Raw genomic sequence first — 22,307 nt, forward strand, 5'->3', positions numbered from 1 at the left:
GATAAAATATAATTCTCGGATAATTTTCCTGATTAACTTCAAAAGAATCTTGCTCACCTATTTTGTTGCAAAGGTCTTGCTGTATAAAATATTCATATGAAAAGCTCTCCATTATTCTTTCAATCTGCTGGGACTCACCAGGTAATTTAAACGTTGCCAGTACTTCACGCAAAGACGAAATAATTGATTTCTTATTAAAACTAAATGTAGATAAATATGCGACTCTGACCTGGCTATTCCATTCTTTATTTTTTGAAAGATATTCACCAAGAGTAATCACATTAACTTTCTGAGAATATCTGAAGAATTTTGCAAGATCCATTGGACTAGGGCTTGAGCTAAATAAGAATGAATTTTTCAGCGTATCAAGAAAATTTGAAGGGTCAGAGTTAAATTTTTCGCAACATCTGGATATTTCATTCTTAAATCTCCTTTGTTTCAGTAGATCTACCTCCAAATTTATAGCTTCACTTGAACTCTTGTTTTTTTCAATATCAACATTCAATCGAATAGATTTTTGAATGGCTCCGATTATATATAATATTCCATTCAGCCCAAGACGTTGAAACAATGTAAATGTTTTCAAGTTAAAATGTTTCTTATTGGTATTTTTACCTTCAATTTTAAATTGATTAACAAAAGTATTAATTATTGTTTTGAATACATTTCCACAGTAAATATTACAGTCGTAATTTTGAAAAATTTCGACTATGAATTGAGGATACTTGCATATTTCTATTAATGAATTTAAAGCAGATTCCCTTTGCTCTAATGAAATGTGTATTTCTGGGATATTCGTAGGCAACAAATCGATGTAATCATCTCCGTTATTAGCTAATCTCAATTGAATTGCAGTTAAACAAAATTCCAACTGAGTTTTTGTACTGTTTCTAAAATTGGTAAAAATACTCAACATGCATTTCAATGTAAGCTGAAGCATTGAAGGCTCTTTTATTGCGCTTATAAGCATATCCAAACATAAATTATTACTTATTTTGTCTATTAGTTTAGGGTAGCCATTAAGAAATTTTCCTCCACTTTCAATTGCAATATTCATTAGTTCAAGACCCATTTTCCTGACTTCTTGATTTGTAGAGCTATCTACTCCACCTATTTGGATTGTCTTCTTAATCATTTTCGAAATGTATTCATCTAAATCATCAATTGAAGAATTCAAAGTATTAAAATCACCTCTACTCGTATTAGGAAGTCCAAAAAAAGTCAAAACTGATAAAAAATGAACTATTCTAATAAGCAAAATATCATAACTGAAATTTTCATTTTTTTGAGATTCTTTTGATTTTGAAAATACAATAGTAACAATCTTCTTGATTGCCTGCTCGCCCAAAGACCGAAGTAAAAGCGATGACCTCGGCTGTCTTGAAATTTGAAAACACTTTAAGAGGCTCTTTATTAAATTTTCTGAAAAGATGTACTCGCCAAAGTGTGAACCAATCAGATTAACCAACAGATTACAAAGCTTTTGAAGAGCAATTTCGTCCGTATCTAAATGCGAAGCAGCAAACTTACAATTAAGAATACTTTCTATTAATTTATTTATGACAAGAAACCTTTTTTTATTTTCGATTAAAATTGCATTGTTTACAATAAACGAATCAATGGCATTTAAGACTGATGCTGTTACATGACTTCCGTAGTCTGGAGATTGAATAACTTCAAAAAATGGTTCTAGACTGCATTCTTCAATAATAAATTTTTTTGAAATAGCAATGTCTTCTAGTATCAATTGAAACTGATAGATCACAGGGAATTCAAATGAGTATATTATTTCTTTTGAATATTTTATCTGAGAAAAATGATGATTATTATGAACCAACGCATTAATAATTGTTTCTATTTCACTTTTAATGCACTTCAACAAAAAAGAATCATTATTAGAGTTATTATCCTCTGCATCATGACTAATCCAGTTATTTTCAAGTATTTCAATATTCCTCATACATAATAATCGGATAACTATTTATTTTATTTTTTAAGATAAAGCATACAAAATGAACTTCCGGTTAGTTAATGTGGGGGGGGGTAAATATTGATATGAATTATTATTTATATTTTGCAATATATTAAATGGAAAACTTTACAACAGTCCTAAAGTGGCTAACTATTAATCATCATTATTATTATATAATTATAACATTTATTTCTATTGCTGTGGCCACTGGTTGTTATAATTCATTTTATCCGTATATTTTGGGATAAATATTACTCGTACTGATTATATTTTTTATTTCAAAATTTGTCTAAATTAATATTAGATGAACCAATAATCATTAGCAGAGGCAAGTTATTTTTAAATACCTTCATTGTAAATCTAATTGTTACTAATTTGGAAAAAAAAAATTAATATTAGAGATTTTAACAGTATCTTGCGTCGTATCAAAAGATTTTATTATACTAGGAAAATGGCACAAGAATCAGAGGTTGAAACCAAATCATCAATAATACTTCAAAGAGCGTTTAGGAAATGGCGTTCAAATTGGAATGAAACGTTGCATGTTTTAGTTTGGGGCATTATGCAAACAAGGGAAAAGGCTGCGATAATTTTGCAAAGGTGGTGGAGGCATTTACTTATTAATAAACATTGAATATTTGTTTAGTTGCCAAAACAGTTTATTAAAAAACATCTTATTTCATTAATTACTATTACTGCTAAAATTCTATAACTTCTTTAGTTGCCGCACGACTAATTCAACAAAAATGCCTTTTTTTTATATCAATAATGTATTGAACTATCTTTCAATATGTAACATTTCTATTGGATTCATTCTTGTTCTGAAAAAACTAGCCCAATTAAGTTCTGAATACATAGAAAATAATGTCCCATCTAATTTCTCAATATTTTACTCAACGGAAACGGGAAATTCAAGAAAAATATCAGAATTGTTCAAGAAACTACTAGATGAAATAAGCATTGAAGCCAATGTCCGTGAGATAAACTCGATACTAGAAGAAAACATGTATTTAAATAGTAATAATTCGGTGTTTGTTTTCGTAGTTTCTACATGCGGAAATGGGAACTTTCCGGCTTCGTCAAGGAAATTCATTCGTTATCTTTCAAAAATGATAAAATCTGGGAATGAAATATTTTTAGGAACCAAATACACTATTATTGGCCTTGGAAGCTCCTTATATGAATACTCTTTTAATTCTGCGGCTTTTAAGCTTGATAAATTGATCTCTTCACTTAAAGGTGAGAAATATTGCGAAATTGCACTCTTGGACGAAGTGAATGGTAATGAGATTGATTTCAAAACATGGTGGAACAATATATTTTTAAATAGGCTTGGAATTTCAGATTCAAAAGAACATTTGAACAAACATTTCAGTATAGCTGTAACGAGAAAAAAAGATGAATTTGTTTGCAAATTGAAAAGTATTAATGAAATCTCGTTTTATAATCACTCTCTCTCTGGGAATTGCCACGTTTCCGAAAGTTACTTCAAGCTAATAGAATTTTGGCCTATTAACAGAGAATTATTATGTGAAACAAAAACTATCGATGGCATTGAAAGACAAATTTTTAACTTAAAACTTAAACTTCCTGATAAAGTACAATATAAGACATTTGATATTATCGATATACTTCCACCAAACCTCGATGAAAACATTGCTTTTTTTTCAAGCAAAGTATTGGGAATAAACAGTATCGAAGATTTAAAAAATATTACTGTTGAATTTGTGCCAATAAATAACATGAGAAGAAATATCAGTGTCCCATTTCCTAATAATCGCTCTTTAATGCATATACTAAAGTATTATTTTGATCTTATGACTTTACCTCCTCACTCAGTAATGCTACAATTTGTTCCTTATTTAAATTCAATAGAAGGAGAGCTTATTTCCAACGAAAGTTTTTTTAATGAAAATAAGGATCCTTATGAGTTTTCTTTTCATTTATTTATAAATCGTTTTATGAAAAGTCTTATTCCAATACCAATAGAAAAGTTTGTTAAATTTACTGGAATCAGACAATATCCAAGGAGCTATTCAATTTCATCCTCCTCACTCGCTTCACCATCAATGATTGATTTAACAATTAGTACGTGCATTAAGGGCCAAATTCCTGCCCCATTGAATGAGATAATTAGCGAAGGGGCGAATAGAAAGAATTCCAAAAAAATTATCAAAGGATTGTGTTCAAGTTTTCTTTTTGAATTTGATTTGAATTCGCCTGTACTAGGAATGATAAGGTCATCTTCTCTCAATATAGACAATGTGGCATCATCTGCACTGATGTTTTCACATGGGAGTGGTATTGCGCCTATTAGAGCACTATTACATGAACGAAAATATTTAATTAATGAAAAAAAAATTATAAAGCCAGCGTATTTATTTTACGGATGCAGAACAGAAAATGAAATAATTTATAAAGACGAACTTAAGGACTTTAAAAGAATAGGTGCATTAACTGAAGTATTCTTTGCTTTGTCTAAGACACAAAAAAAATACGTTAAAGACATAATTCCTTTTTATAAACACATAATTTTAAAGGTTGTTGATCAAAATGATTCAATAATATATATCTGTGGGAAAAAGGAATTTGTTTCAGGGATCAAAAATGAAGTTGCATCGATCATTTCTAATAATCGTTCGAGAAATATTATTAAAAAAATGTTTGTTGAAGGTAGAATTTTTATAGAATCATGGAATTGAATTGTATTGAATCCCGCGTCTCTTTGTCTTTGTTCATTTTCTTGTTTTTTTTCGATATGGTGGTAGGTTGAAACTTGTTTAAATTGATGTTAACATTTGACAATATTTTTAGTTACCTTTATCTGTAATCAGGGCAGCTCATCACAGGCCAATAGTAAGTTGACTCCTATCTAAGCGAAAAACTTAATTGATTTAGTTGGTAGAGCTAAAAAATGGAGAAACATATTCTGGAATACTAACAGGCGTAGATGGATTTATGAACTTAGCACTTAATAACGTTATTTGTAATTCAAGAGATGGAAATGGTTTTTTTAAGATGGTTGAGTGTTATATTAGAGGTAATAACATCAAGTTAATCAGAATTAGCGATGAAAATATAAATACTGCAAAAGATGATATGACTCAAAGAGAAACTGCTAGGCTTGGAAATAGAGGAAGGCCCAGAAATGAAACAAGAGCCTCGAGAGTTAGATCTTCTAAATGGGTGTGATTACTTTTAACCTGTAATTTACCCAATCATTCTAGCGCTAGGTTAAATTTTTTTTTTTGAAAAAAAATTATTTTCTTCCTCGAATTCGAGTATGATCTAACCAATCTATAATCTGTCACGCTGCAATTATCAGAAATATTTAATTTAAATCTTGAAAATTTTGCTTAGAAAATTTAATGATAGGAAGCGATGATTCTTTTGAACCAAATATACAAAATCAAACTGTTCAATCTTCTATGGCTACAAAGTCTTCAAATACGTTTCATTCCATCTTCAATAAGGACGAAAAATTGCTTGAAATGAGTTCTCAGTCCTCTATAAAGGATGTGAACTCATACTCACCAAATATTGCTACATATAATTGTATAGGAAATAATTCATCCCCTTCTTCAAGAATTGTATCTCCAATTTCAAGTGCAAGTTTTTTTGTTGATATGACGCCCAATGGAAGGCATTTACTGCACGCAGAAGTAGCTGATGAGGAACCAAATCCGGAAACTTGCTCGCCTAATCCCCAGAAATTCCTTCAAAATAGGTTAAATTTATTAGCTAGTCGCAACTTGCTGAACCATTATGTTAATTCAAACGAGAACAATTACTTCGGAAAACAATTAAGCTCTGATGTTATTTCGAGTATACCTGACTTGCAGTATAATGAAACGGCTGTTCAAGATATGGTTATTAATAAGCTAAGCATGTCAACTCAAATGTTACCAGATACAATTGAAGAGGCAAGAAAAAGGGATCCAGAATTTGTCTCAAAAGCACTAGAACAAACTTTAGAATATAGTGAAGCGCAGAAACCAATACACTATTGGAGTCAAATTGAATTAGATGTGCTAATTAACGAGCTATCTGCAAATATCATTGATGGGATTGATGAAGATAAAGCAATAGAGCTCATGGAAAAAAAATATGGCCCAAATAAACTTCAGAAAGAAAAGCATGAACCAATTTGGAGAATTTTCCTTAGCCAATTCACATCGCTTGTTGTTTCATTGCTATTAGTTGCAGGGATAGTTTCACTAGCGTTTCAAGAATGGGTTGAAGGAATTGGGATTTTATTTATCGTTTTGATTAACGCAAGCCTTGCAACATATATGGAAAATAATGCATCTAATGCACTTGCGAAACTAGCGGACTTATCTTCTCCAAAATGCACAGTAATAAGGTCTGGAATCATAAATATAATACCTGCATATAATTTAATCCCAGGCGATATTGTATTGTTGAGAACTGGCGATAGTGTTCCCGCAGATGTTAGGTTAATTGAAGCTACTGAAATTAAGTGTAATGAAGCTTTGCTTACTGGTGAATCGGAAGATGTATCAAAGCACTTGGTCAGCCCTGATCCAAATAATCCTTTCCCAACAAATATTTGCTTTGCGTCAACTGCAATTACAAATGGAACAGGCAAGGCAATTGTTGTACTTACCGGGATGAATACACAAATAGGGAGGATTGCGCAACAACTGAAACTTGCAAGCGGTGGTTCAAATAGTGGCACTCCGTTACAAATCGGATTAAATAGGCTCGGAGGATTTATAGGATTTATGTCATTAATCGTATTGGTAATAATAGTAATTGTGGCTTTGCTTACAAACTATAAAGATCCATCTCATCCGAACAGTAACCCTGTATTCGGTATCATTCTTGTTGCTGTTGGGTTTGCCGTATCATCTATACCAGAAGGTTTACCTATGGTAGTAACAATATGTCTTTCAATTGGGTGCTCTGAAATGTGTAGAAGGAAAGCTAATATTAGAAAGCTACCAGCAGTTGAGACTTTAGGGTGCTGCTCAGTTATTTGTAGTGATAAAACTGGAACGTTAACAGAAGGAAAAATGACAGCAGTTAAATTAGCTACTTTCTGTAGGAATAATACCAAGACATTAAATATATCTCCCACAGGCAATGAGCAATCACCTTCTTTTGTTGAATACCAAGAAAGTAACTCTTGTGTTTTCTCATTTTACCCTACAAGAGGTAGCGACCCAAATGGAGGAATTTTTTTGTCATCTTCTCTTACACAAAATATTAAAGAAGAAATAATGAACCTAATACATTTTAATAAAAACAAAACAATAGAAATGACAGAAAATCATATTTTTGAAAGTAATTTTGAAATACCTCCAGATGACAGAATCCCATATAAATTCATTAATTACAATTCAATTTGTAAAGACTTTGGGGACCCTTTAAATAGCCATCTTCCCCAAACTAAATATGTTAGGAGTGCGCTTTTAGCAGGATACTTAAACAGCTACGGAACTGCTTTAGTGTATGATAATGAAAGCAATTCATGGAAAACCAGAGGAAATATGAGCGAAGGAGCGATAGTTGTAGCTGCAGCCAAAGCATCTTATGGAATAAAAAATAAAATTTTTGACTCAAGGAAACAAGATAATGAATCAAAACAAAGTAATACAAAGAAAAGTGGTCATTTAATTCGTTCGAAATTAAATGATCAGAACTTTAAAATCATTAATAGTGGGAACAATCCTGCTACTGAAGTTGCTACTTCTGGTAGCTCTCCTACTCAATGCGCACTCAATTCGAACTCCACTGACAGCAATAAACTAAAAAATTATATAATTGATGGAGTAAATACAGAAAATAAGATAAATTTGGTTATTGAAGATGAAGTTGAGTATTTAAGGGTCCCTTCTGTAGAAGTACCATTTACTTCTTCCAGAAAAATGATGATGACTGTGCATTCTCTTTCCACACCAAACAAATTTGGAGATATATTTTTTTCAAATACTGATTCAAAATCAAATAAACAAACTAATATTCAAAATAAAGTTTCAAATTCTAATTCTCAGAGGTATTCAAAGACAGTAGATAACCTTGATTCTGGCGTTTACACTCATGTTGCAATATTAAAAGGTGCCCCTGACAGAATTGTTAAACATATAGGTTTCATGCTTAATACAGATTGGAAAAATGAAGAACCAATGGTTCATATAGATTATTCGGAAAAAATAAATCCAAAGGAAATCTTTGAAATAGAAAACACGAATAAAATTTTGAGTGGGGAAGCTTTGAGAGTTCTAGGAATTGCAATTCTCCCATTAACTAGTGAAGATTTTTTTGATTTAGTCGCAGAAGAATGCAGCGATAAAAGGTTACAATATGTTTTAGACAAAAATGAACTTACTCTTTTGGGGCTGATAGGATTTCTTGATCCTCCCAGGCCTGGAGTTGAGAAGGCAATCACCAAGTGCTGTGAAGCAGGTGTAAGAGTAATTATGATTACAGGAGATCAACAACCAACAGCATGTGCAATTGCAAGGTCAATTGGATTACTTGCAGATGAACGTGAATATAACAATAGTTACGAAAGTAGTGCAGACTTACATAATGCAACATCTGGGTCTATTATTTGTAACCAATTGCATGAGAACGGTGATGCTTCTAGACCGCATTTATCAAATGAGTTATTTGATAAGATTGTTTCATCTGTAAGCGTATTTTGTAGAGCTCAACCAGAAGATAAAATAGCGATTGTTCGTTCACTTCAAAGGCAGGGGGAGGTTGTTGCAATGACAGGGGATGGCGTAAATGATGCGCCTGCATTAAAAGCTGCTGATATTGGAGTTGCGATGGGGATAAGTGGTACTGAGGTTGCAAAGGGTGCTTCTGAAATGGTTTTGCTTGATGATAACTTTGTGACTATAGTAAATGCAATTGAGGAGGGGAGGAAAATATATTCAAATGTACAGAAATTTGTCGCATTTTTACTTGGGACGAATATTGGAGAAATAATTTATTTATCAATTGCAATTGCAGCACAACTTCCCATTCCAATAGCTGCACTTCAAATACTGTTTTTAAACTTAATGTCAGATGGTGGGCCTGCAGTAGCACTCAGCGTTGATCCCCCAGATCCAAATATGATGAAAGTTCCTCCCAGACCAAAAAAAAGCCCAATTATGACAAGAGACTGGTGGATATTTGGAAATATTCCTCATGCAATCTTCGAGGCTATTTGCGTCCTTTCTGTACTGATAATTTCAATGTATACATCTTTAGGAGTTTTTCAAAGGAATGCGATTGAATCACTTTGTCTCCATGATTCAAATAATAGATACTTCTGCCAAACTAATGAATGGAGATTAAATTTAATTGACTTAGAAAAAACCGGATGGGTAACAAATATTGATTTTTATAACCCTTTAACAAACAGCATGGAACAAATCTTAGGTGTTACTAAAGGAAAGTTAAATTCAACACTCTCACCTTCTGAAATTCCATATGTTAAAGGTTTATACGAAAAAGCGGAGAGATTGGGAATTTCTTGCGTAGCTGGGAAACATGGTTGGTGCATTCCTCAACAGAAGATCACAAATGACGAGTATATTGATTTGGTTGCTTTCGGTACAATAAGAGGCAGGACTGCCTCTTTCATTGCTGCTGTATTCTGTGAAATGCTACGAGCGTATACTGTTAGAACTTGGGATTGGTTTACAAAACCTCTATTTAACAATCCATGGCTTCATTTTGCTTGTAGCTTAAGCGCTAGTAGCACACTGATTGTAACGTTCACGCCTGGCTTACAACAAATTTTTGGAACTCATACAATATATTGGTGGCTTTACATTCTAGCTATTGGTGCGGGATTTCTGAATATGGCATTTGATGAATTAGTGCCTAAGCCTCTATACCGAAGAATTGTCGAAAGAAGAAGAATAAGGGCAAAGTTACTAGCTGAGAGAGATGTAAATTGGATTACTAGATCTGAGCAATTTGAAAGTACTTAGTTTATTAGATTTTGTATATTTAAAATTTACTTAAGGAGAATTTAGTTAAATCACTGTTTTATAATTACGTAGCACATCTATTTTAAAAAATTATCCAAATGAGAAAATAGCCATACAGCTTAGTTAATATCCTGTAAGTAATTACAGCACTAATTGGTATATAAAAATGCAATCAAACTAAATGTGTAAGATTACATGTAATTGCTCATTTAATTGTAGGGAGTATGAGATTATTCGAGTTAAAGTTTGGTGGCGGGAACCGATTGCCGCCTCTTCGGCGCCGAATTTTGTGGGGGCTTGACTCCACGTGCATGTATTAAAAAATTATTGCATATAAGTATTATTAACACATGTACAAATCTGCGCATGAAGAATTTTTTGATTTTATATTAAAATCGCATGTAAGCGATCCAAAGCTAAGTCTGAGCCACGAAACTAAATTCAATGAGTCACTTGAAAAAAAAAAGTTATCTGGTACACCTACTCGAAACATAAAATCAGAATTGGATGAGAATGTACATACGTCTAACAAATCAAGAAAAAAAAATCGAAAATTAAATATTGAAGATAATTCGATGCTTTTGACTGAAAATCCAAAAACGACTAATGACCTACTTAAGGAGTTGGCTCAGACAGTTAAGGAAGGACAATCTTTACAAAAAGATGTAGAAGTATTGAAAAAAGTTGTCTTTAATCAAAATTCAAGATCTAACCAATTCTGTTTTATCCCAAATGGCCTTGAAATTGTGGGATATAATTCAACTGAACTTGATCAGCCAAAAGACAACTTAATTTCGAATAGCTATTTGGAAGAAAAAAATTTAGGCTTTTCTGGCCAACTGGAATATTATGTCAACAATATTGAATCTATTGATTACAGTCAAAAAAATGGAATTCAACCTATATCCGTACCAATTCTACGTATGAATACTATTGATAGCCGAAAAAATGTGTTCAATACTCATTCAATTGCACAACACTTTAAATTTAATTTAATGAGGATTTTGAAAAGAATCAAGCAAACAGAAGAAGTTCAAGTATATATTAGAAGTTTATATCAACAACTTAAATCAGAAATGATTTGCCATATTGAAGAAGAGAAGGCTATTGTAGCTAAATTGATTGATGAACTAAAATCAATACACAATATAAATTTTAAGTACAAAAGTAGTTTAAGGGAGAAAGACACACTAATAGTTAAACTAAATGGTTCAATTGACACATTAAATGTTGAAAATAAAGATTTGAGTGAAAAATATGATACTATTTTTAAAGAAAAGAGATTATTCGAAAAAGAAATGAGTACTCGTTTATATAATTTAGAAAAAGAGAACAATGATCTTAAGTCTTTCGTAGAAAAAATCAAGGATGAACACGAACAAACAAAATCTGAACTAAAGAAAGCAAAAGAACAGTCGAGTGAATTTGACAAATTTATGTCTCAGCTTAAGAGTATGGGAATAATTGAGAAGATTGACGGTTCAAAATACCTAGTTAACAATAAAAACAGGACACTAAACGATGAATTGAAATTTTTAAAAGATTTACTAAAGGATAAAAGAGACAGAGAAGAGTTGCTACATAAGAATATTTCACAGTTATCTGATGAGAACAGTAAATTAAATGCAAGTTATAAAGAAAATAAAACATGTTTAGATAAAAAAATTCGAGAAAATTGTATTTTGCAGTCAATACTAGAAAACTATAAAGAAAGAATTGGAGAGCTTGAAGAAAAAAATTGTTCATTGCAATCTGAAATAAATAATTGGAAAATTAAGATTGAACTTGGGATTGAAGAAGAAAAAAAGACAAAAACTAGAATTTTGGAATTAGAATCGGAATTGCAATCTTGTAAGCATGAATTGAATGCAAAGTCATTGGAATTTAATAATTCTTTAAGTAGACTCGGACAAGCATATGTCGAACTGAATGAAACAAAGCAATCACTTAAAGATTCTAAATATGAATTGGAAAATTTTAGAGAAAAAATAAAGTCGATGAATAGAGAAAATAAGGAATTAAATGACGCACTCTCAAGCCAATTTCATTTAAATAGAAAGAAAGAGATCGAAATTGAATCATTAAAAAAGGATTATGAAAAAATTACGAATAATTTAGAAAACGAAAAGTTATCTAATAATAATTTAAGGAACAAGATAACAGAACTTGAAATAAATTGTTCGAAAATGGAAAATGAAAGATTTGAGATTCATAAAGAACTTAATAATAGATGCATAATCGAAATTGAAAAAAAAGAATCTTTGGAAAAGGTATCAAAGGAATACAACGAGTTGAAGAAGGAATTAGTGCAGAAAGATTTGCAAATAAACAAACTCAAGGATGAGTTAAAAGAGACAGTTAGCCGCTTTGAAAGTGAATCTTTAAATAAAATTAATTTATTAGAAAACCAGCTAAATGAAAAATTTAAACGTGAAATTCATGCAATCGAAGAATCAAAAAGAAATATTTGTATTGAAAATGAAAACTTGCTTGAAGAAATGATCCACCAAAAAAAGATGATACAAGAACTAATTTATGAGAAAATATCGTTAAACAGTGAAGTTAATTCATTAAAAGAAGCTGCAGAGGTTAGTAAAAAGCAATTTGAAAACTCAATCCAAATTCTCTCAAAGGAGCTGTCAGCGCTACAAGAATTGGGAAGCAGTAAAATTATTGATTATCATGAAGAGAGCAATATTAGAAGTTTTATTAAACATATTTTAAAACAGAATTCGGAAGTTGATTTACTGGATACTGAAAATTGCATTAATCAAGTTGAGTTACACCAAATACAAAGTACAACTGCTCCACCAAGTAATTATAGTGTATTAAAAACAGAGAATGATTATTTTAGTCTTGATCAAAATATATTTAATGACAAATTCTTAAATACACCTATAATAGAATGTAGTGATTTTTTCCAAGTTGAAGCGTCCTTATCTGCTCAATGCGAAATGGCGTATATTGACATAATTTCACAAACTGAAAGATTTAAAGACCTTTCAAATAAACTCAAGAGCCTTGAGGAGATTTTGATTAGAAATGGTGAAAAGAGCATATCAGAAATAGTACTAACTCTTTTTTGTGACCTTGAAAATATGGGTATTTCGTCTAGAGAGCTACTTAAGATAGTGAATTCAGAAAACAAGTCGAAGATTGAAATAGACAATGAGCTTTCAAATAAAATAACAGAAATAAGCCGAGCCTGGGTTCTTGAAGCAGAAGCTTCTAAACAAATACTTGACAATGCTCATAAAATAAGAAATGCCGCAGCAAAAGAAAGAATGATGTGGATAGAAAAAAAAATTTAAATAGCGTTTATAGCAAATATAAGTCACAAAGAAGTTTTTTTTTTATTAAAAAATGGTCTGTGTGCCCATTCTATTGATAAGTTTTTCATCTCTAAAGTCCCAAGTTCTATTTTATATAACCTAAGAATAAATCTGGGACCAATCTCGTTCAGTTGAATCTCTTCTGATTTGTCAGTCATATCTTTATCCCAACTAAAATGACGGAAAATAATATTATCATTGACATTTACAAATGAAATGACTCTTTGAGATGTGTTTTTTAGTTTCGGAAATAAATGTTTTAAAATATCAGACACTCTTAACCCAAGAGTAGAATTAAAATTTTGAAAAATCAAGTGGGGAATACTTTGAGACATGGCTGATGGTTTGATCGAGAGATCATGCCTTAACACTACATCACTTATGGCAAAATATGCAGTTGGTCCATGAGGAAAATGTGAGATAATTAAGCCATCAGGCTCTCCTCTATGTTCATGTACAACTACTAAGTCTGTAGCTCCGTTTGATCGGCACAAGTCCCCGAAATCATTTAAAACATAGCCACCTCTGTTTATTCTAAAACTATTAGGTATTACCAAATTTAGTTCCTTAACAAATTGTAACAGCCTACTACTCGGGCTTCTAGATGTTGTAATTAGTATTTTTGGTTCATATAACCCAGATAAAGAATATTCATCATCAACAATAGATTTAGGATCGATTGATGTATCAAAAAGGTCAATATTTGCAACAATCTTATCGGAAACATTCTTATATTCTGTCGGAATTTGCCTTCCTTCGTCCAGAGCCTCCTTAAAACGAACGCTCCTTTCGAATACGTTCTTTTCAACTCTTTCTAAACCTTTCCTAGAAATGTATTCTTTTCTTTGTCGTGCGTTTCTTCTTAACATCGATATATTTGCACAGTTATTTTTTAAATTTTTTTTTTTTGGAATCTAGCATGTTAACGCCGCAAATTGGAGACAAAGCGGGAGATTGAAAAAGTATTTTTGACATTTTCTTCAATTTCTTTATTTAATGGATTGTAATGCAGTAAGCTCACTTTCGTGGGTTCCAAGAGGATACGCGAAGGAAATCCCTATTAAAAATGCTCATTATACCATGAACGACGAAGATGTTGAACAATATTTTGTTAGTCACAATATCGAGCATGAAATAAATAATCAAACAAAGACTATTATTGACACAAACTTGAATACATCTGGTAGAGATGACAAACATAGTAGGGATTTTTCTTTTTATGGTGAAAACTTTTTTCATACAGTTGAGAGAGGCTTATCTAAATTTGGTAAAGACCCAAATATGAAACAGGATCAATTTATTGATTCTGATGACGAAGCACTACAAATAAAAGCAGGTGATTCACTGTTGGCAACAACTACAATTGAAGATGATGTTGCTACCTTGCAGGTATATTTATATTCAATTGAAGATGGAAGTTTTTACGTGCATCATGATGTCATTATTGGAGATTATCCCCTTTGTTCAGAGTGGATTTCTTTGGGGTCTCAGAATAAAAACAATATTGTTGCAGTCGGATCATTTAATGGCGAGGTAAATCTTTGGAACTTAGATTTTATCGATTCAATTGATCCTATATTGACATTATATAGTGATGTAGGACATTCTGATGCAGTAATGAGTTTGGCAGCACACAATGGAAATTCAAAGTTATTAGCATCAGGGTCTGCTGATGAAACAATTAAGCTTTGGGATTTAAATGAAGGTTCCTGCATTATCACTTATTCTAATTCTACAAATAAAGTTCAATGTTTAGAGTGGCATCATTCTGAGAACAACATATTAATCGCTGCTGATTATAACAGGTCTCTACAATTGATAGATATTAGAACAGTTGGCCGTCAAGCTTTACTAAATTACAACAAAGAGCATGGGGATCCAGAATCTATTGTATTGCCCAGTGCGGGCATTTATGATAACGGAAATACTGTCATAATTTCTACAGAAAATGGGCTAATTTCAGGGTATGATATCAGAATGCTTTCTGAAAACTGTGCTAAAAGTAGATTTTCAGTTGTAGCAAACCACAATTCAAAACCGATCACATCTATTTGTTGTACATCTATTTCCAATATGTTGGTTAGCTGTGATTTAGATGGTATTTCTAAGGTATGGGATTTGTCTCATATGAAGGAATGCGTCATTGAAAAGCCTCTCAAAGGAGGAAAGCTATTTACTTGCAAAAGCTGTCCGGATGAGAAGGCAATAGTAGCTTTTGGAGGTGAGTCAACAATCCTTTGGAATATTTCTCAAGAAGATGTTGTATCAAAGAAATTTGATGTATGAATTTGTATAGTTAACTTTATCTATATTAGTCTAAATTGCATTGTATAAGATTGATATTTAACAATATCGATGGTCTGTATTACGTGTTATATTTATTGTGTTTTAGCGATACATATATATAAGAAATATAGTAGAATATAGCTGTACTTCCAGCAGATAGCCCATTTAATGATTTTTTTTTCGCAATGTGCAATCTTTCTTTCAACCATGTGGGGGAATCGTGGCATTTTCAGAATTACTTGCGCCAGAATTATTCAATTTAAATACTTTTTTTAAAATTAACACTAAAATCTTTATTATTAAAATGAGGGTATTAAGTGGAAATACGATTAACCAAGAAGTATTGGAAACACTAACTGATATATCAAGCTTATTGAGCACAGGATTAGATAAGGAAACCATATTAATTTTAATTAAACTATTAGAATTGGGCGTACAACCAGAAACATTATCAGAATTGGTGATTGAAATTCGCAGAGAAATAGAAAGCTACCAAATTTATTAGAGCAATGCGCATTAAAGTTATAAGTAAGTCAAGATTCTAGTTTAGGCCGAATTTATCCACAATTAATAATTAATTTTTCTCTTCGCACTCCAGTTGATATTTAATGAATTCAGGCGGCAATACAACTCATTCGCATAGTTAAGTGTCTAGTAGCGCTCCTTGCAATACCGACAAATCAATAGACAAAGAGCTTGTGCTTAAAATATTCGATGGAACAAAAAAGGTCATCAAATAGATCTATTTTTGGGAATGAGTACTTAAAAAAAGGTTCTTTAACTCAAAATGTGGTTGTTCTTTGGGCATCTATTTCACCTTCAGCAGTTTTACTGCTTCCTTCGTGTATGAAAGAGACCGGAATTATTCTTGGACTTTTAATCATGTTCTTTTCATGTTTTGTGCTCTTTATGACTCAATTTGTATTAATGAAATCAGCTGCTCTACTTTCGGCAGATAACTATGGAAACACTCTTTTGAAGGCTATTTTATTTAAGAGCTCAGCTGATACAATAGAACAGGTAAATAACAATAAAGAAAGCGATAAACCGACGGTAAATGCAAAAATTATTGCATTTTTTGTTAATCTACCCATATTTTTTGCTATGGCTATTACATTACCATGTTTTCTAATCATTTGGTGTTCATGTATTGAACAACTTATCCCTCCATTTTCAACCAAATTTACTACATCAGGTATTTCGTATAATCAAGTATTTCTAATGACACTTTGTGCAGCTGCTATGTTCCCATTCTCTCTTAGAAAAGAGCTTCAAACAACTAGGCATATTAGCTGGTTATCATTGATCGCAGGTTTTCTATTTGCAATAACAGTCATTCAATATTACTTTTACTTTGGAGCATCCTTGGATCGCGGAAAGGTTGTTTGGTGGAATGCAGATATTAAATTATTACCGTGTATAAAGATGCTAACTGTTTCTTGTTTTACGTTTTCTAATCATGAAAACTCACCCGCTTCTGCATATGAGCTTTTAAACCCCACAACAAGCAGGATACTTGCTCTTTCTAGTACTGTTTCAATATCAAGTTTTATATTATTTTCAGTTATTACAGTATTTTCCTATCTAACATTTGGAGAACTAACATTACAGAGCGTAGCACTAAACTATGGCAATGAAGGTAAATTGCTCATTTTATCGAAAGTTTTTTTGAGTATATCTAACTTAGTAGCTTGTACTCTTTCGCTTCATGCTGCAATTTCATCATTATCAAATATTATAGTAGCACTTAAAGGGAACTCACATGACATCTTTGACAGTAAATTAACTCATCAATCCACAACTGTAACTGAGCCTGTAGGGTACAACCAGTTTTCAACTAAAGGATCTTCGTGCTCATCTACAAATACCTATAGCCGTTCCTCTCTCTCAAGTACACTCGATAATATTGAAAGACACGAATGCTTTCTAAGTCTTGATGAAAAAAACACGAACAAAATTTCAGATACCTCAAATATATTTGATGCCTCCGTACTAGATTCTCTGGAAAATGGCAAAAATAAATTAAATAATATTTACAAGGACAGAATCCCCATTAATACTCATAAGCAGAGAAATGACTCAGAGGTACAAACATCTGTGGATACGAAGGTAAGAGCAATTATTGTATTCTTATTCCTAGTTTTTTCGATATTTTTGGCAACTAATTTACAGGATTTGTTGTTGCTTGTAGAAGTTGCAACTGGTTTATTTGAAACTATAATTTGCCTTGTTTTTCCAGCTGTAGTATATTTGAAGTTATTCAAATATATATTTATTTGCGACAAGTACTTATCTAGGCCTGTCTTTATACTTCTTACATTTATTTGCTCACTTGGTTGTTTTACGGCTTCCATTTCAGCAATATTTAGTGTCCGTAGAACTCATTAATTATATTTAAGTATCTAGAATTGCCTGTCTAATTAATTGCTTTTGCGCATCATTCAGTTCTGATGGCATTTTGAACTTTAATGTTACATATAAATCACCATATTCATTTGTATTACGAATCGGCATTCCCTTATTCTTGACTTTAAGTACATCTCCAAATGAAGTTATGTCATTCTTCTCAATATTTATATTTTTTCCATCAATATACTTTAATGGAAGATTAAACCCTAGCAAAGCATCAGCAAGGGTAATTTCCATATTGGTATGAAGGTCATTCCCTACCCTTTTAAATTTGTTATTCTCAACCTCAAAAATTACAATGATAAAGTCACCAGGCTCCTGATTAAGTTTTTGCTCTCCTGAGCCCTCAAACCTGATTTTGTCGCCAGAATACATTCCTGGATCAATATATGCGGTTAATTTTGCAGTCTCTAGTTCTGTCGGCCCATTGGGGCACTGCTTACAATTTTTATCCCATCCCTTTTTCCTTGCAACACATGTTGGGTCATTAACTTGATGTTGGACCATAAATCCAGGGCCCATCTGCTGAGTAAAGAGTTTTGTCCCTGCAGCTGCACAATCACTCCTATTCTTTAAACAATCATTTGCATTTATGCACAAAACGGGCCTGATAAATGAAATAGCGATCATTTCTCCGAAATAAAGCTGCTCAAGAGTCATAAATATTTTGAATGTCGAGTCTGGAACCCTATACCTTTCACCATCTCCTCTCCCTGAGCCCATTCCAAATAGATTTCCGAATCCCATTGAGAAAAGATCAAATGGATCATTAGATTGAAAGCCTTCGAGATGTTGTTTTAGTCCATCTTCACCAAATTTATCATATATGCCTCTTTTCTCAGGATCAACTAGAACCTCATAAGCCGTTGCAATCTCCTTAAATTTCTCTGATGCATCCGGAGACGGATTTCTGTCTGGGTGATATTTCAAGCTTTTTTGTCTATATGCTTTCTTAATTTCTGTATCACTGGCACTTTTTTTTATCCCTAAAATATCATAGTAAGACTTTCCAAAGGTACCATCAAAGAGTTTAAATAGAAATAGTAAAAATATTAATAAACCTCTCATTTCCTATCCTATAAGCTGAACTGATTTCTTATTATAATTATGCGCCTATTGTTCCATCTTTCCCCCACCAATTTCCCCTCACTTACAATATAATGGAAATTGAGTATTTTTGTATAGCAATTAAATATTCCCATTCCAATATGATGTTCTTTTTTTATATGGCATAGAAGAATAATTTGCTAAACTACAAATATATAAATCATTGAAAACTCCTGGAAAATAATTAAAAGTTTGAACTGTTGAAGCTAAATTTCATAATGGCTAGTAGTTCAAAAGAGAAAATAACTCATGTGGGCTTATTCGGAAGTTTTATTAGTGAAGTAGGGCTGAAAAACATAAAAGAATACAGCTATAAGAGTGGGGGGGTTACATTTTTAGATTATGCAATGAATCCTTTTTGGGAGTTCTTTGCATACCAAATCCCAGAATGTATCTCTCCTAACTTGTTGACTATATTCGGGTTTTTATGTTCTCTTATTGCAATGTTATTAACAATGATGACTTGTCCAATGCTAGATAGTGCAATTCCTTTAAATCTCTCATTATTCATATCCCTACTTTTGTTTCTTTATCAGACTTTTGATGCAGCTGATGGAAAACATGCAAGAAGACTGAAGATTAGCTCACCCTTAGGGCAACTGCTTGATCATGGACTTGATTCATACACAACTATTTTTTTTTCAACAATATTTTGTGCATGTTGCAAGATGGGATGGAGTTATAAATTCTTTATTTTTTTGTCTATAGTTCAGTTTAAAATGTTCTCATTTATTTGGTTGGAGTGTCACTGTAAGATTTTTCGGTGCTCGTCCTCAGATTATTTAGGAGTAACAGAAAGCCAGTTGATCGTGATGTTTTTTACAGTCTATTCTTCAACAAATGGTTTTAATATTTTATTTAAGAATTTATTCTTCAATATTTCGACAATTGATTTAATAATATTATCTATTATTGCTACAGGTTTCATTACACTAATAAATGATATTCTGTCAGGCCTGGGTGAGTGTAGAAGCAGAAATTCAAAAAAAGTCGCATCTTTGGAAATTTGTGGTGTATTGTGCCATTTAACGTTCCAATTTCTATTCTTAAGTTCGAACACATACAAAAAATTCCCAATTATGACTATGTTCATTTTGACTACAAGCAGTTCAATTGTTGCACTCAGAATGAACGTATCATCATTTACACTCGAAGAATTACCTTATGTACATTGGCCAGCACTCCCCTTTTATACTTCTTCGGTATTTCTTTTATTTGGGAGAAATATATTCGGCAAGTTTTTTGACTCACAAGTAATATTACTAATTGTAGCATTATGGAATATAATATATACGATAGACTATGTATCCATTATTATCAATTCAATTTGTCATCATTTAAATATTTCTCTAATCTCTACAAAAATCCCAAATGGCAATAGTGCGGAAAAAAATACTTCTCATAAAGCTACAGCTAATAATTTCTCAAATAATCGAGCAGAGGATATAAGTTCAAAACTTAAACTATCTATATCGCGTTCATTTAAGAAGAATCATCGTAATTAAATAAAAATTAACTCAGAATTCGTTATCACTTCCGACTTTCGCCTTAACTAAATCCAAACTTTCTAACGATATACTATTAGACTGATAATACAACACTTAAGTGATTATTGTAACCCTTGTGTTTTTGTCTAATATTATTTTCTCTATATTTAAAGGGTTTTATTAATAAGGTTTTCTGGTCAAGCTTACGAAATAATTTTATTTTGAAGTTTGGCATTAAACCACAGATGAAATTAAAAGTACATAAATTACTTGTCAATTTTTTCAGACTCGTCTATTGAACTGGAACTTGACTCTGGTAGTCTGTAGGTTTCGTCATGAAACCTTTTCGCTATATCAAACTCGCTAATATCTTGTATATTTGAATTTAAAATACCTTCATGTCCACTTGAATGTTTATCTTGGTCTTCTGAACCTATAGGCTTTGAAAGTTGTTCCGATAATTGATTCATCATTTCAATGAGTGGTATCATGAGAAGTAAGCTCTTCTGTCTCGGTAGAAGGATATCTATCATATTGAACTCATCATCCAACTTTGTAAAATTCCACATTTGACCAAAATGAGGGTGCCCACGTTTACCAAATTCTACCAAAGTAGCATTAAAGTCTAAAAGATCCCCGGGTTTAATTTTAGAAATTTGGGGCAATAAATCCTCATTGAACGTGAGTCCAAGATCTGGTATTGGATTGCCAGAATTAGTTACAATCTGCGGTGGGTTCATACCTATATAAATAAAATGCTTTTTCCAAAACCCTTCTTGAACCTTTATTACTCTTCCTGTCCAAGAGACTGTCTTATACTGGTAGCTATCCTCGAATTCTCTAACTGCACGAATAGGATTTCCCAAATACGATTTAACACCGCATGATTCGATGAACATCATCCATGAATTTTCTATAGGAGGCCCATGTTCAATATCAGGCAAACCATATATTTTTAACAATGTTCGAAGCGTGGTAAAAACAATTATTGTAAAAAATATCAAAAATATAGTAATTACATACCTTCTTGTTAAGACAACTGCACAACTCCCACACTTCAGCGTCATTATCTCAGATTTAATTGAAGGGCATTTAATACGTCTGTTCCTGGATATTTTATTTAGGCATCTCGGACAGGTATGAACCGAATCCTGAATTAGAGTCCAGATTAAAGGCAAAATTGGACAACTGATCCAACCAATTATTAGAAATAAGGCAACCGAGGTGATGTAAGTAAACCATGAGCTTTCTAATTCCACTTGTGTAACGATATCTTCCTTACAAAATGGGCAGGTGCACTCAACCGGGATGTCCTCAAACTTAATGTTAGAATTCTCCTCAATCTCTTCACCGTGTTTTACAGGTTCAACCTCAAAATGTATAAGCTTACCTTGAGCCACCATTAATTTACATAAGTTTCCAAAAATTGTCTATGGCGCAATAAATTACAATAAATGGCGAATTAGATAATGCTCCAGAGATCAGTTTGGATAAAATAAATCAAATTAAATGCAAGTCATTGGATAGCGATTAGTTTCACTCTTAGTATTAATAAAATATCTTTTCATTGGGCGTTATCATTTATCAAATGTTTTAACATTAGGGTGAAATTAACTCAATGAAAATTTTTAGAAACAAAAATTATTATCTTTGCAAAAATAGCAAAAAATGTTTGAATTTTCTCTTTTTCGAACATTAGATTTGAAAATTCCGAAAAGTATGATCAATAGCTTTATTTTCATCTTTAACATGCATAAAA

The 22,307-nt window shown here is 32.0% G+C and overlaps 11 protein-coding genes across 11 annotated transcripts; 8 read left to right on the plus strand and 3 right to left on the minus strand.

Annotated features, from left to right (window-relative positions):
* The first annotated feature begins 2,718 nt into the window (after window positions 1–2,718).
* Window positions 2,719–4,674, plus strand: Chro.40304 (nitric-oxide synthase (NOS)). Its single annotated transcript, XM_662285.1, has 1 exon — window positions 2,719–4,674. One exon carries the CDS (start codon window positions 2,719–2,721, stop codon window positions 4,672–4,674), a length of 1,956 nt encoding a protein of 651 aa, XP_667377.1.
* Window positions 4,675–4,930: 256 nt separating this feature from the next.
* Chro.40305 (ENSANGP00000016613) lies at window positions 4,931–5,164 on the plus strand. Its single annotated transcript, XM_662286.1, has 1 exon — window positions 4,931–5,164. One exon carries the CDS (start codon window positions 4,931–4,933, stop codon window positions 5,162–5,164), a length of 234 nt encoding a protein of 77 aa, XP_667378.1.
* A 176-nt stretch (window positions 5,165–5,340) lies between these two features.
* Chro.40306 (ATPase) lies at window positions 5,341–9,927 on the plus strand. The annotated part of the gene is made up of 1 exon (XM_662287.1): window positions 5,341–9,927. The coding sequence occupies one exon, from the start codon at window positions 5,341–5,343 to the stop codon at window positions 9,925–9,927; it is 4,587 nt and encodes a 1,528-aa protein (XP_667379.1).
* Window positions 9,928–10,277: 350 nt separating this feature from the next.
* On the plus strand, window positions 10,278–13,238 carry Chro.40307 (interaptin). The annotated part of the gene is made up of 1 exon (XM_662288.1): window positions 10,278–13,238. The coding sequence occupies one exon, from the start codon at window positions 10,278–10,280 to the stop codon at window positions 13,236–13,238; it is 2,961 nt and encodes a 986-aa protein (XP_667380.1).
* A 23-nt stretch (window positions 13,239–13,261) lies between these two features.
* Chro.40308 (U3 snoRNP protein IMP4) lies at window positions 13,262–14,128 on the minus strand. Its single annotated transcript, XM_662289.1, has 1 exon — window positions 13,262–14,128. The coding sequence occupies one exon, from the start codon at window positions 14,126–14,128 to the stop codon at window positions 13,262–13,264; it is 867 nt and encodes a 288-aa protein (XP_667381.1).
* Window positions 14,129–14,255: 127 nt separating this feature from the next.
* Chro.40309 (hypothetical protein) lies at window positions 14,256–15,545 on the plus strand. Its single annotated transcript, XM_662290.1, has 1 exon — window positions 14,256–15,545. One exon carries the CDS (start codon window positions 14,256–14,258, stop codon window positions 15,543–15,545), a length of 1,290 nt encoding a protein of 429 aa, XP_667382.1.
* Window positions 15,546–15,849: 304 nt separating this feature from the next.
* Chro.40310 (hypothetical protein) lies at window positions 15,850–16,050 on the plus strand. The annotated part of the gene is made up of 1 exon (XM_662291.1): window positions 15,850–16,050. One exon carries the CDS (start codon window positions 15,850–15,852, stop codon window positions 16,048–16,050), a length of 201 nt encoding a protein of 66 aa, XP_667383.1.
* A 209-nt stretch (window positions 16,051–16,259) lies between these two features.
* Window positions 16,260–17,933, plus strand: Chro.40312 (hypothetical protein). Its single annotated transcript, XM_662292.1, has 1 exon — window positions 16,260–17,933. The coding sequence occupies one exon, from the start codon at window positions 16,260–16,262 to the stop codon at window positions 17,931–17,933; it is 1,674 nt and encodes a 557-aa protein (XP_667384.1).
* Window positions 17,934–17,939: 6 nt separating this feature from the next.
* On the minus strand, window positions 17,940–19,022 carry Chro.40313 (DnaJ). The annotated part of the gene is made up of 1 exon (XM_662293.1): window positions 17,940–19,022. The coding sequence occupies one exon, from the start codon at window positions 19,020–19,022 to the stop codon at window positions 17,940–17,942; it is 1,083 nt and encodes a 360-aa protein (XP_667385.1).
* Window positions 19,023–19,279: 257 nt separating this feature from the next.
* Chro.40314 (ethanolaminephosphotransferase) lies at window positions 19,280–20,566 on the plus strand. The annotated part of the gene is made up of 1 exon (XM_662294.1): window positions 19,280–20,566. One exon carries the CDS (start codon window positions 19,280–19,282, stop codon window positions 20,564–20,566), a length of 1,287 nt encoding a protein of 428 aa, XP_667386.1.
* A 248-nt stretch (window positions 20,567–20,814) lies between these two features.
* Window positions 20,815–21,951, minus strand: Chro.40315 (hypothetical protein). Its single annotated transcript, XM_662295.1, has 1 exon — window positions 20,815–21,951. The coding sequence occupies one exon, from the start codon at window positions 21,949–21,951 to the stop codon at window positions 20,815–20,817; it is 1,137 nt and encodes a 378-aa protein (XP_667387.1).
* Between the last annotated feature and the right edge of the window lie 356 nt (window positions 21,952–22,307).

Source organism: Cryptosporidium hominis, assembly GCF_000006425.1.
Source record: "Cryptosporidium hominis TU502 chromosome 4 CHRO014120, whole genome shotgun sequence".
Taxonomy (NCBI): domain Eukaryota; phylum Apicomplexa; class Conoidasida; order Eucoccidiorida; family Cryptosporidiidae; genus Cryptosporidium; species Cryptosporidium hominis.